This window comes from Euleptes europaea, chromosome 1 (assembly GCF_029931775.1).
Source record: "Euleptes europaea isolate rEulEur1 chromosome 1, rEulEur1.hap1, whole genome shotgun sequence".
Taxonomy (NCBI): domain Eukaryota; kingdom Metazoa; phylum Chordata; class Lepidosauria; order Squamata; family Sphaerodactylidae; genus Euleptes; species Euleptes europaea.
The window spans coordinates 161,902,246-161,916,996 of record NC_079312.1 but is presented as its reverse complement, the minus strand read 5'-3'; the positions used below and the strand labels follow the sequence as shown (position 1 = coordinate 161,916,996).

Sequence of the window (14,751 nt, the reverse complement as noted above, 5' to 3'; positions counted from 1 at the left end):
TCACAAGATCCCCCCAAAGTTAAAACTGGCTGAGAGCTGGTAGAGGATAAAATTTCATCATTGTTAAAGGGAATGGAAAAGAAGAAGAGTTGGTTTTTATATGCCAACTTTCTCTAACACACTCCTCCAACACCGTAACACTCTCCTCCAATACCACATTTCAAAGGAACCCATTGGTTAGAAAGGAGGAATCATTGAGGAAATGCCAAATGAAACATTTATTTATTTAATTACTTTATATCCCGCCTTTCTCCCCAATGGGGATCCAAAGCGGCTTACACTGTTCTCCTGGCCTCAATTTTATCCTCACAACAATCCTGTAAGGTAGGTTATGTTGAGAGAGTGTGGCTGGCCCAATGTCAGCCAGCAAGCTTCCAAACTAAACAAAAAAGACTTCACCTGGCAGAAAATGGCAACAGAAGACAGACTAATCTCCCTGGGGAGACCGTTCCAGAGTTTTGTTGCCATGACATAGAAAGCCATCTCCCGAGCTGCCACCCACCTAATCTCAGAAGGCGGGGGTACCCAAAGCAGAACCTCTGAAGATGACCATAGTTGGTCGGGCAGGTTCATAACGGGTGAGGTGCTCCTTCAGTATGTTGGTCCCAAAACATATAGGGCTTTGAGGGTCAAGACCAGCAATTTGAATTGTGCCCAGAAACAAATTGGAAGCCAATGTAGACGAGCCAAGACTGGAGTGATACGGTCCCTAGGATCCACTACAATCAACATCCTGGCAGCAGCATTCTGTACCAACTGAAGTTTCCAAACACATCTCAAGGGCAGCCCCGCATAGAGCATATTGTAGCAATCTAATCTAGATGTAACCAAGGCATGGACCACAGTGTCCAGAACTTTTTTGCACAGGAAAGGTTGCAGTCAGCTAACCAGCCAAAGCTGGTATAAGTCACTCCTGGCCTCAGCTGCCACCTGCTTACCCAGCAGTAGGCCTGGGTCCAAGAGCATCACCCGACAACAGACCTGGTCAAGGACAGCGCGACCTCATTCAGAAGTGGTGACACCTGGAATCCTGGGTTAGCCTACTAGTTGCTCTTCTTTCTTGTCAGGGTTAAGCTTCAGGAGTATCACCAGAAACGAGCCAAAAAGCATCAAGCAAGGCCTTTTCTCTTTCCTTCAGGGTGCCAGCAGATGCATTTAAATGGTTAACACCTGGGCAGTGTCCGTGTAGAAAATACCACTGTGCCATAAGTGAAACTGCAAAGACCTTTCCCTCCTGGGCCCGCCTGCAGGTACATCAACACAATTAAATGAGCTTATATTGCCGGATTAGGCAACTGCATCAGCATCACTAACAGGAAACACCACACTACCTACCTTAATTAAGTCGTTCTTTGGGAAACCAGCGCTGTTTTATCTCCCTTTCTACTTCGTTAGAGCAAAAAACAAACAAAAGGGTCTTTTTTGTCAGTGCTTGAAAATCAGTATTGGCTGGGATCTAAAAGCCATCCTCGTCCACCCCCAAGGTTGTGTACCAGGAATACCCACCCACCAACTACGGACGAAGTCTTTAGAACATGCTGTGCAAAAGGCACGGAGCTAAACCGAACCTGAATTTTTTCCTTTGGACCCACAGTCAAATAGATCCTGTGACAACTCTTAAGTCTTTGTTTAACCCAAACGGGCACAGAACTTCCACAAAGGGTTTAGGTGACTAGCTCCAGAATAAAGGCTCGAGAATCACACACACAAAACCTCCACAGTGAGTGTACACTTATCAGCTCCAACCTGAATTAATCACAAGCGCATTAAAAAAATGTGTTTGTATAACAGTTTTTAATTGTTAGCTACTCTGACCCCCCCAAGAGCCCCGTGGCACAGAGTGGTAAGTTGCACTACTGCAGTCCAAGCTCTGCTCAATACCTGAGTTCGATCCCGACGGAAGTCGGTTTCAGGTAGCCGGCTCAAGGTTGACTCAGCCTTCCATCCTTCCGAGGTCGGTAAAATGAGTACCCAGCTTGCTGGGTGTAAAGGGAAGATGACTGGGGAAGGCACTGGCAAACCACCCCGTAAACAAAGTCTGCCTAGTAAACGTCGGGATGTGATGTCACCCCATGGGTCAGGAATGCACAGGGGACCTTTACCTTTTACTGACCCCTAAGTGGGAAAACACACACAAATATTTTAAAGAAACAAGCAAAAAGTTCATTTATCTGTGGTGTTTTTCAGGAGCATGGAAACAGCAGCAGTCAGGATAGAGGCCTTCTGCATATAGCTGAAATCCATGGTAATAGACTACAAATATAAACAGTCTGCCAGAGAAAGGGAGAAAGCAGGATTTCAGAGTAGATTAAACTGGCTGAACCTATAGAGCATATATCAGATAAAAACTTTTACAGCATTTCTTTAAAACCATTTACTTAGAGGCCGGTATGTGCATAAATATTTATTTAAAAAGTGAGTCCCTGCAGATAGGCTACATCAGGAGTGGTTTCTGTGAGTGACTATGGACATTTATGTGGAAAGCTGATGAACAATTCACTTGCACAACCTCTTCTGAGCACAATGGGAAACTACCTTGTCTTTAGTGTGACCCTAGATGACATGTACCCATTTCTAAGCTTATGTTGACCAGTTTCCAGATAAATATTCAACTGCTTACTTCTTGGTGCAGAATAAGAGACTTTAATAAGACTTTCAGCCAGTACTGGAAATAAATGGGCATTTTAAAAAAGTTATACAGCAAATACAGCAAGTTGTAAAAATATTGTTTTGGTTTGAATGTGAAAAGCCCTATGCCGTTTTACTTTGCATTTACTGCATTATATTTGTTTGCCAAGTCAATATTTGGCCCTGTCCCCTCAAAGAGCAGGTTATTCTGCCATCTCTCTTCACTGCGAGAGACTAATCTAGTCACAACACCAGATACAGCAGAATCACCCACCACTGAGAAGACTTATTAGAAGAAAGCATACCCAGAACAGGAAATCATACAGCGATGCAACAGGTACCCTTTTCTGAAGACAACTCTTTTGGGCTCACAAAACCCTTCTTGTAGCACACACACAGTTCTCTCATCCCATACTACTGGGCCACAGCACGCAGTTTAGTTACTGCCCTAGAGCAAAGAAGCACTTTGGGGCTTTGGGAAAGTCACAGATATGGTTTGTTCAGAATGAGGACAGCTACTACAGTCGTAAACGGCTCTCCCCATCAGCCCCACTCTAACAATGAGGAAAAAAGTGACGGTGCAACAGCCTTGATTTGCCAGTGTTCAAGGGTCATCCTAGAAACTGGTTCAAGGGTCATCCTAGAAACTGGGAGACCCAGGTTCGAATCCCCACTCTGCCATGGAAGGTTGCTGGGTGACCTTGGGCAAGCGACATACTCTCAGAGGGTGGTTGTGAGGATAAAATGGAGGAGAGGAGACGATGTAAGCTGCCTTGGATCACCACTGGGGAGAAAGGCAGGGTATAAATGAATACATAAGCCTGTATATTACACAAAGGTGCCGATGGTCGTTTATGCATGGGTACTTTTACTCACGTTCGCACCCCCCCCCATCTGTCTTGGTTGTACCTTGGAGTTATGCATCAGAGATGACCTTGCTGCCAGCCCTCATAAATTTCGGGACTTCCAATTCCTCTCAACCCGATTCTTCCTTCTCCCCTGAGCTCAGTCCAGGTGAAATCCCCATGCATAATGCAAAGGGCGGGACACGCAAACTTGGTTTCTCTCACAGCCAATTACAAAGCAGTATGTAAAGAGGCAGGGATTCAAATGCTTCCAGCTTCCTCAGAGCTCTTTCTGAGCAGAAGAAAAGGTTTTTAAAACCGAGGGTTGGATTTCTCCCCTCCCCTTTCAGATTGCTCCATTTTTTGTTCTTAAAGTGCTTTTTTATGCACCAATTTGGTTTGGGGGGGTTTCTCTCACAGTAAGCTCTACAAAGTAAGCCAATTACAAAGCAGCATTTAAAGAGGCGGGGACTTGATTTGAGCTTGGAGACTGCTGGTGCATAGATTCCCAACAGGAAAATATGGGTCCAGCAAGCAACGAGCCTCAGGTACAACTCCCATGCATAAACGATCTAGGTTTCATTTCTACTAATGACAGCTTCAGGGAACTACATTTTGAGTAGATCACTCAAACCTAAAGTAAGTGCCAACAGAAAACATCAAACCTGCCCTATTCTTCCTTAAACCCAGCTGCCTATTTTAGCCGGTAAACAGGACCACACCTAACTACAAGCAAGCAAAAAAAAAGTTGTAAAACGAAGTTATGTTCAAGAGGTTCACCAGAAACCAAAGATCACACAAGTATTAAAAACTTTGTTCGCGAATGAAACAAGTCTACTCAAGACACTGTAACCCACTACCAAACATTCATAGAATCAGAGTTGGAAAGAACCACCAGGGTCATCTAGTCCAACCCCCTGAACAATGCAGGAAACTCACAACTACCTCCCCACCCACACACACCCAGTGCCCAGAAGATGGCCAAAATGCCCCCCCTCTCATGAACTGTCCAAGTTCATACAATCAGTATTGCTGATAGATGGCCATCTAGCCTCTGCTTAAAAACCTCCAGGGAACGAGGGCTCACCACCTCCCAAGGAAGCCTGTTCCACTGAGGAACTGCTCTAACTTTTAGAAAATGCTTTCTAATGTCTACATGGAAATTCTTCTGATTTCATTTTAACCCACTGGTTCTGGTCCAACCTTCTGGGGCAACAGAAAACAACTCGGCACCCTCCTCTATATGACAGCCCTTCGAGTACTTGAGCATGGTTATCATATCCCCTCTCGGTCTTCTCCTCTTCAGGCTAAACATACCCAGCTCCTTCAACCTTTCCTCATAGGACTTGGTCTCCAGACCCCTCACCATCTTTGTTGCCCTCCTCTGGACACATTCCAGCTTGTCTACATCTTTCTTAAATTGTGGTGCCCAAAACTGAACACAGTACTCTAGGTGAGGTCTTATGCTTTCTACGGCCAAAAATAAAGAGGAAAAGAGAAAGGAGGAAATGGGCTCATTGGATATTGACGAAAAAAAGCACTGTGACTAGAAATCCAGAGGCAGAAAAGAATGATCACAATGGACATCAAAACCTACTTCCAGATATGTGCTTTACCTCCTAACTGCCTCCACATCTTGCCAGTTGCCCCCCGCCCCACACAAGCTAGAAACTTAACTTTAAAAGAAAGCTAAGATTCTGAGGACTCCACTGAATGGCACTGGTAGCTGATGCTGGAGTCCGTGAAGCAGTGTGACAGAGAGGCTTACGAAATCTAACTCTGCCACAAATAAAATGTATGCAGGGAAAGCAGGCGTTACCACTCCTTTCTGATGGGCCACCTTCACATGAAAACATCCTGGGGGATCAATACCCTCTTCTGTTATCCTCAAATGACACTCTTGTTAAAGGAAAGAAACAGCAAGCCTAAGGCAATCAGACCTCTAAGCAACAAAGTACAAGATCACAGCTGTAAATGAAGAGTTGGAATTCCTCAGTAAGTTTGTATTACTGATGGAGGTTGCAAAAGCAGTGTGTCGGCGATCAGACTCAAGCTGTTGTATCTGGAACAGTTTGGACTGTTCAATGGACATGCACCAGTTTTACGAAGACAGGCAGTCATTATACACAGGCATTGTACAACCCTCTGACACCCATCACTTAGACTCCAGTTCCATGCATTCACAAGCCCCTTAAGACTACAGCTATTGAACGAGGAGAGGAGGAAAAGAAAGAACAGTATGACATTTTCTGATATACAGACATGTGAACTGTGTTCCCTTCACTTTAGGAGAATACAAAAAGGCATCAGAACATAGGAACATCAGAAAAGCCATGCTGGGTCAGACCAAGGCCCATCAGGTCCAGCAGCCTGTTCACACAGTGGCCAACCAGGTGCCTCTAGGAAGCCCACAAACAAGACGACTGCAGCAGCACCATCCTGCCTGTGTTCCACAGCACCTAATGTAATAGGCATGCTCCTCTGAGACTGGAGAGAATAGGTATGCATCTTGACTAGTGTTCACTTTGACTAGTAACCATGGATAGCCCTCTCCTCTATAAACATGTCCACTCCCCTCTTAAAGCCTTCCAAGTTGGCGGCCATCACCACATCCTGGGGCAGGCAGTTCCACGATTTAACTATGCGTGTAAGACTATGCACAGCTCCAAATAACCTTCCTCAGGCGCATCCTTTCAATCCATACCTCCCATGGTAGCATGTGGTTCAGCAAGAAAGTAGCCAGTAACCAGTACAGGTTGATTACTAAAGACAGGCTACTGGATTAGATGGGTTTCTTGACCCCATCCAGCACAAACAAGGCGCCAGCATTGCCAACTGACACCCAGCAACACAACCCAATCTCGTCCCTTACTAAATCTTTTCAGGATCCAAGGAACACCATCAGATACCCTTCCAAAAACGACCAGGCAAGTGCAACCCCTCTTACCTCATGCTGTAGGCGCCAGCACCCAGCTCTTGCCCAATACCAGAGAGGCTGGCATCGAAATCCTGAACCAGACCCGATTCGATGACTTCGTCCGCCAAGGGTAACTTCAGAGCCCAAGCCATCTTGGCACACCTCCTCCGTTAGGTGGGGGTGGGGGGCAGAAGCACAACTCCTGCAAGCTCTACACCCTTCTCCAGGGCCAGACGGTGCAGCTTCCTTAGGCACCCCAAACACTCTGAGAAAGGAGATCCCAACAGCCGTGCAACCCCAAATAACCTTCCCCGGGTGCACCAAACCCCCCCAACCCCAGAGTGCATGTGTGAAGGGATCAAGTCCCTGCCACCATCAGGGAGCCAGGCAGGCTGCTTCTCCAGGGGAACACCCCCAACCCCAGAGCCCCAAGCTGGGGGGAGATCCAACCTCAGCCCGCCTTAGAGATGCACCCACTAAGGGTCTCTGTCCCAACCCTTCAGACACCCCCCCCAAGACCCCACCAATTTGGACCGCCCTCCTCCAGAAGGCGCCACCCACCCTGCCCTCAGTACCCAAGAGCAGGGCCCCCCAAAAGGCAGGGCTCAGCTCAGACCCCCAAGCATGCCAAGCCGTCAGCAATGCCCCCCACCCCCAATTACCACTATGCCCCAATTAACCACCACGCCTTATCTTCCTGAGGGACGCCCCAGCCCTGCCTGCCTGCCTCAGGGCGGCTACCCGGGGCCTGCCCTGCCACCACCCTGCCACCACCCAGCCGAGGCGCCACCCCCGCGGCCTCCTCAATATGGAGGCGGAGGGCGAGAGAACTCCGCTACATGCAGCCCGGCCGGGAAAACGCGCCCCGCCCCCTCGGCCGCCCAGGCCAATCGCCGCTCTCCTTCCCGCCCGCCCGCCCCAGCGACCAACCGGGGCGCCAGAGCGAAGGGACGTCGCCGGTTTCATTGGCTGCGAACGAGCCTTCGGGGTTGGGTTAGGGAAAGAGGGCGTGGCGCGGACTGGGATTGGTGGGTGTGTAAGGAGCGTCAGGGGATGTGGTATTTGTTTTTTTTGGGGGGGGTGAGTTCACGTTGGGGTTTTGGCGGGGTTGGGTGTGTTAGATTCTCGGCGAAGGTGAGCTGATTGACGTTGTTCAGTTCGTTCTGTGTGTATCAGCGGTTCCCAACCTTTTCAAGTTTGAGAACCCCCTTCTTAACCTTTTGCAGACCCCCATACGATAGTAACTGTCCTGTTAGAATCTGCTGATGGAGAAAATACACAATGAGGAAAAGATCAAAATGACACTGCTCTGTGCACATCTGGTTTCAGGGACCCCTTGCAATGATTCTGCACACGCACGCCCCAGTGGTCCCCAGATCCCAGGTTGGGAACCACTGGTATATATAAATGAGATAAATCAGGATGAGGAGCCGAGTTAGTCTGCCAATAGCAGTAGGAAAGAGCAAGAGTCAGGGATAAACTGGCAAAAATGGATTTTACTATTTTAATTAGTGAGTTATAGAAACTAGTTTTAATACTTTAAATATTTTACTGTTAATAGATATTTTTAAAACTGTTGAGACACTTCTTCGGAAGTCGGGTGATGGGTCACTTTTTAAGGTGGGTGGAGGGTCGAAGGGGTATCTTTTTGAACTTTATAATTTTGTAACCATGAATGTATTAACAAGTATATATAGATACTCTTTTGTATTTTCTTTTTTTTTTAATTTTCTTTATATTATTATTGTATTTGTTTGTTTTGTTTTATGTTATAAAATTTTTAAAAAAATTAAAAAGAATAGAAAAGAGCAAGAGTCCAGCAGCACCTTGAAGACGAACACAGTTTCTGGCAGGGTGTAAGCCTTCGTGAGCCACAGCTCATACCCTGCCAGAAATGTTGTTAGTCTTCAAGGTGCTACTGGACTCTTGCTCTTTTCTAGTGATATAAATGAGAGGGAGACCTCTTTTCCCCTCCCTGTAATATTCAGTGGCATTTATTCCTAGGTAAGTGTATGCATTAAGGTTGATAATGAGGAAATTGAAATGGTTCAAGACTTTCTATTCCTTGGCTCCACCATCAACCAAAAGGGAGGCTGCAGCCAAGAAATCAGAAGGAGATTGAGACTGGGAAGGGCAGCCATGAAGGAGCTAGAAAAGATTTTGAAGTGTAAGGATGTGTCACTGGTCACCAAGACTAGATTAATTCATGCCATTGTATTCCCTATTACTATGTATGGGTGTGAAAACTGGACAGTGAAAAAAGCTGATAGGAAGAAAATAGATTCCTTTGAAATGTGTTGGAGGAGACTGTTACGGATTCCGTGGACTGCCAAAAAAACAAATCAGTGGGTTATAGATCAAATCAAGCCTGAACTGACCCTAGAAGCTAAAATGACTAAACTGAGGCTGTCGTATTTTGGTCACGTCGTGAGACGACAAGAGTCACTGGAAAAGACAGTCATGCTAGGAAAAGTTGAGGGCAGCAGGAAAAGAGGAGGACCCAACAAGAGATGGACTGACTCAATAAAGGAAGCCACGGCCTTCAATTTGCAGGATCTGAGCAAGGCTGTCAAAGATAGGACATTTTGAAGGACTTTCATTCATAAGGTCGCCATGAGTCAGAAGTGACTTGACGGCACTTAACACACACAAGTGTACGCATAGGGTGGCAGCCAAGCGATGCAATCCTAGCTGGACACAATTCATAGAATAGACTCATAGAGTTGGGAGGGACCACCAAGGACATCTAGTCCAACCCCTGCTCAATGCAGGAAATTCCAAATTACCTCCCCCCACACACACCCAGTGACCCATACTTCATGCCCAAAAGATGGCCAAGGTGCCCTCCCTGTCATCATCTGCCTAAGATCATAGAATCAGTATTGCTAACAGATGGCCATCTAGCCTCTGCTTCAAAACCTCCTGGGAAGGAGAGCTTTCCACTTCCTGAGGAAGCCTGTTCCACTGAGGAACTGCTCTAACTTTTAGAAAATTCTTCCTAATGTCTAGACAGAAACTCTTTTGATTTAATTTCAACCCGTTGGTTCTGGTCCAACCTTCTGGAGCAACAGAAAACAACTCGGCACCATCCTCTATATGACAGCCCTTCAAGTACTTGAAGATGGTTATCATATCCCCTCTCAGTCTTCTCTTCTTCAGGCTAAACATACCCAGCTCCTTCAACCTTTCCTCATAGGACTTGGTCTCCAGACCCCCCACCATCTTTGTTGCCCTCCTCTGGACATGTTCCAGCTTGTCTGCATCTTTCTTAAATTGCGGTGCCCAAAACTGAACACAATACTCTAGGTGAGGAATTGATTTCAACGAGTGTAGGGCAGAGTAACTCAGGGGTGTGCATGCAAACATGTATGCAGTAGCTTAAATGTGCAATCCTGTGTATTAATTGCTCCATTCATTTAACGGGTTTAGGCTGGAACAATTCCACGTAAGATCCCACTGTATGCACACACACGAAGTCTAATTGCAATCCTACCCACACTTATGCCATTGATTTCAGCGGGTTTAGACTGGAGTAATTTGTGTGCACGGGTTTGCTCTAGTTAGGGTTGGTTATTCATATTTCTACCTACAGAGCTTACCATCCAGTCTAATGGAAGAGTGCTCAGGTAAGCAGGAGAATGAAGGTGGTAGAGTGAGCGCCATCACTTTAGACTAAGTTGAGGATCTTTTTAGGAATGCTGCCCTAGGATTAAAAAAAAAACACCTGTAGATAGTTTAGGTATTTAGCCATGTTAGTCTGTAGCAACAGATTTAAAAACCAGCAAAGTGGGAATCTTTCTGCACTCATTTTTCATTTCCGTAGAGGGAGGTTTTAATGCAAAGAAACATTCAGCATTGGATTCCACCACCTGAAGTGGTATTCTATCTTGGTTCACCTGCACATGTAAACCTTGCCTGATTCCCCCAGGGTTCATTCAGCCTTTCTAAAAAGGTCTGGAGAAATACGTCCTGTCCCTTTGATAGAAGCTTGATGCATGGAAATGGGTGGGCACAGAGGTAAATAACCATCTGGTAAAGAACATCCCGTTAAGCCTCTTAATTAGCTCATTAAATAGGACATTTATCTCCAAGCCTGTTGCCAACCCTAGCCTCTAGCCTATGCCTTCAGTTGTAGGCATGTTTATGTTGGAGTAAATCCTACTGAATGTACTTCCGGGTTAATATACATGGGATGGGGTTATTAGATACCTGGCATAGGCTTCCTCACACATTGAACACATGAAGCTGCCTTGTACTGAATCAGACCATTGGTCCATGATGGTCAGTATTGTCCATTCAAACTTGCAGCAGTTGTCTTGGTTCTCAGGTTGAGGTCTTTCACATCACCTACTCCCTAATCCTTTTAACTGAAGATGCCGGTGATTGAACCGGGGACCTTCTGCGTACCAAACAGTTACGTTACCTTTGTGCAATGGCCCTTGCCTCATTCCCCCAAATTAATATACATTGCTTGATTTCTCAGTACTTGACTCACATCTGAGTGTGTAATATGAATGTGTAGCCCAATCTTGTCAGATCTTGCAAGCTGAGCAGGGTTGGCCCTGGTTAGTACTTGGATGAGAGACCACCAAGGAAGTCCTGAATAGAGGCAGGCAATGGCAAACCACCTCTGTTTGCCTCTTTCTTTTAAAACCCTATGGGGTGGCCATAAGTCAGCTTGATGGGTGACCTTGAGCTAGTTGCCTTCTTTCAACCTTCCCTAGCTCATATAATTGTTGTGAGGATAAAATGGAGGGGAAGAGAAGGATGTAAGCCACTCCGGGTCCCCTCTGGGGAGACAGACGGGGTATAAATGAAGAAAATAAATGAATGAATAATAAACTGACTTATTCAAAAAGTTGTAGCTTAGGTCATATGAAAGTTTCGTTTCTGCTATGAGATTCTGCGATGGCTTATTCAGACAAGCCAGTCACCACTGGTTGGTGCAGATAAAAAGTGATAACCGGGCCAGTGTGCACAAATCCCTTGTGAATCTGGTGTGAATTTTCTCAGCTATATAATCAAATATTTTTTCCATTTATCCTAAAACTCAGAGGTTGATCTATTGTGCACTAAAGATGTTAGTTTAGCCCTAGTTGCATATTCTACTACTTTATTGGCCCATTCAGCTGCATCTGGATAATCTTCTGCTTTCCACTTTCTTGCGTATTCCACTCTTGCCGCTGTCACCATAAATAGTTCATTATGTATTTTTGGTATGTTATCTGGCAGAATATTTAGCAACATATTTTTTGGATCTAACACAAACTTAATTTTCAACATTCTTTGCATTTCATCATGTATCATTTCCCAGTATTTTCGTGCTTTTTTACGGGTCCACCACATATGTGGTGTGAATTTTCTCCAGTGCAAATCATGTTTAAATTTGTTTGCTTATTTATTTGTCTCATATGTAGCCCGAAATTCTCACTGAGACCCAAGACAGATTGCAAGCAATGAAAACCAAATTCAGTCAAACAGCACAGACCTTTAACAAAATAAAACAACGCAGGGGGCTAGGACTGAAGACAATGCAAGCAAAAATAATTTTTTTTTAAATTGGCTAAGGCAACAAAACAGTCAATGTAGGGAAATAAATTTCTAACGTGTGTTCCCATTAGAGCTGCTCTATAGTTTGCCTAGGGCACCAAAACCCTTGGGTCAGCCCTTTGTTGCTTCTGCCAGTCATCCAGTACACAGATATGGTGCCTCTGAACATGGAGGTTTCAATTAGCTATTATAGAAAATGGCCATTGATAGAAGTACTCTTTATATTTTTGTGGTACTCTTTTTAAAAGCCATCACCCACATCTTGTGGCATTGAATTCTATGTTAGTTGTCCAACCTGAGAAATCCTTTGTCAGACAACACTAGAAACAGGAATCCAAACTCTTGCCAAAAGGTATGCATCAGCTATTTGTATGAATTTCTTCACTTCAGATATGCAAGATATTCCAGTATTAGTAGACATGTAACTGTGTAAAATGGATTCCCGCACTGGCTCATGAGATGGGAAATGTACTTGCCTTCCACCTAAGCCAATTTGCATTGGACTGATGCTATAGCATGCAACAGCCCCCATCTGAATGAGATCTGTGTTGAGCAAGGGTCTATAGATGAATCATCTGGGAACTATTTCTAGTCCTTGTTTCTTTGGATCCATTGGAGGGGGGAAAGCAAGCAAACCAGAGTGGAGGGGGTTTAAAGGAAAAATAAAGTTTATTTCACACGACTACATCAAGTGCATTGCCTGCTTAATTCTTTGCAGAAAGGGTGTAGAAGCAAGGCAATCCCTCTGAACAACACTGCTCCCTTCCTTCCTTCCCCCTTCAAATGATGATGACCGCAACTCATCATGGGGTTGAGAAGGGAGGACGTATAAGTGACCACAGGCTCTGCGGGCCCACCAAGTTAACCTGTCACTTTGATCTTGCAAAGGAGACCTGAGTACATTTTGCTTGTTAGATTAGGATCCGCGACCATAATGTGCATCATCACACTGCACATCTCATGCACAATTTATTGCTTTCAATGGGCTTCCCATGTGGATGAATTGGAGCATGTTACCCAAGAAGCTCTGCAACAGTGTTGTTTGGCCAGATCTTCCACACTATGTGGGTGAGTTATGAAATTAGGTGGTAGACGAGTGATAGTTGTTTGAGAGCTGAGTTGATCCAAAAGGTTTGCTTTGCTTGTGGACAGTCCAGGAGCCCTACTTAAATCTCTTGATAAGTAGAAGTTTAGTAGGTTTGGGGTTGTTGATTCTCCACTCCTCCACATGAAGCCTGCTGGGTGACCTTGGGCCATTCATAGTTCTCTCAGAATTCTCTCAGCCCCCGTGGAGGCAGGCAATGGCAAACCACCTCCAAACATATCTTGCCTTGAAAACCCTATGGGGTTGCCATAAATCAGCTGTGACTTGACAGCACTTTTCACCACTAGGCAAACTAAAACACACCATGGAAAACAAATCAGACTGGTGGTAGCAGGAAGAATAAAATGGAACCTGGCATGAGGGGACCAAGCCTATAGCGCAGAAAGTGCTTAAATGTCACCTGAATCCTTCTGGCTGGTCTTCATCTTGGGTCTTAACAGCCTTGAGTTTAACTCAACAATCACATCCATTGGACATTCTCTGGCAACACCTAATGAAAACAGAGAGCTTCCGCACCACTGTTGATTTTTTCTTCTCTGCCAGACATCTCTCTGGACGTTAGTGAGAGCTTTGTTCTGCAAGTACTGGGGCTCAAACCTGTTTGGAAAGTGGTGTATTATCATCCAGAAACCCTGCCCCCTGTGATTCCATAAGCATGGAGGCCAAATTGGTTTGGGAAAGGTACACTCTGCCGATCCATAAATGCTGGTTCAAGGGCTGAAATCTAGCAGGGGGGGGGGAACAGAAGTGCATGCAGAGACTTTTTCCAAATTCCACCCCACAAAAAATTATAATGGCATGGATACAGTGAGGACATGGATACAGTGATGAAGAAGAGTTGGTTTTTATATGCCGACTTTCTCTGCCACTTAAGGGAGAATCAAACCGGCTTACAATCACCTTCCCTTCCCCTCCCCACAACAGACACCCTGTGAGGTAGGTGAGGCTGAGAATTACTTGCCCAAGGTCACCCAGCTGGCTTCGTGTGTAGGAGTGGGGAAACAAATCCAGTTTACCAGATTAGCTTCCGCCGCTCATGTGGAGGAGTGGGGAATCAAACCTGGTTCTCCAGATCAGACTCCACCACTCCAACCACTGTCCTTAACCACTATACCACGCTGGCTCACTGATATGCACTGATATGCCCTGTCTCTTCCACCTGATACACAGGTTTAGTGTTCCAGAGACCCGGGGGGGGGCACGGTCTGCCCATTAGTCCAAAACTTTTGGAGAGGAAACAATGCACAGAGTCACACAGAAAAGACAATGGGCAGCATGAGCATGCACATCAATGGTCCCATATCTTAACGGTAGGGTTGCCAACCTCCAGGTGATGGCTGGAAATCACCCGCTTACATCTCCAGGCAAGAGATCAGTTCACCTGGAGAAAATGGCCACTTTGGCAATTGGACTATGGCATTGAAGTTCCTCCCCTCCCCAAATCCTGTCCTACTCAGGGTCCGCCCCCAAAATCTCCAGGTCTTTCCTAACCCAGAGCTGACAACCCTACTTAAAGGGCATAATCACAGTACATTTCCAAGGACTCTGTTTACTCAGCTTCCGTTTCAGTAAATGCCCATCAGCATCATTTACAAGCTGTGCTTTCCCTGCTTCCAAATGGTTTGACTCCCCCTCTCTAGCTAGTACAGAAAAACCTTCTCCACTTACCTGCCAGAGATGCTGGCCCATACTGCCTTCAACTTATA

General features: G+C 45.6%; 1 protein-coding gene across 1 annotated transcript in view; it reads right to left on the bottom strand.

Annotated features, from left to right (window-relative positions):
• Positions 1–6,552, bottom strand: part of TFCP2 (transcription factor CP2) — a 59,333-nt gene extending 52,781 nt beyond the window's left edge. Inside the window, exon 1 of the mRNA XM_056864915.1 lies at positions 6,421–6,552. Coding sequence (XP_056720893.1) covers positions 6,421–6,542 — 122 coding nt within the window. The 5' untranslated portion in view covers positions 6,543–6,552. The remainder of the gene's footprint in view (positions 1–6,420) is intronic.
• Between the last annotated feature and the right edge of the window lie 8,199 nt (positions 6,553–14,751).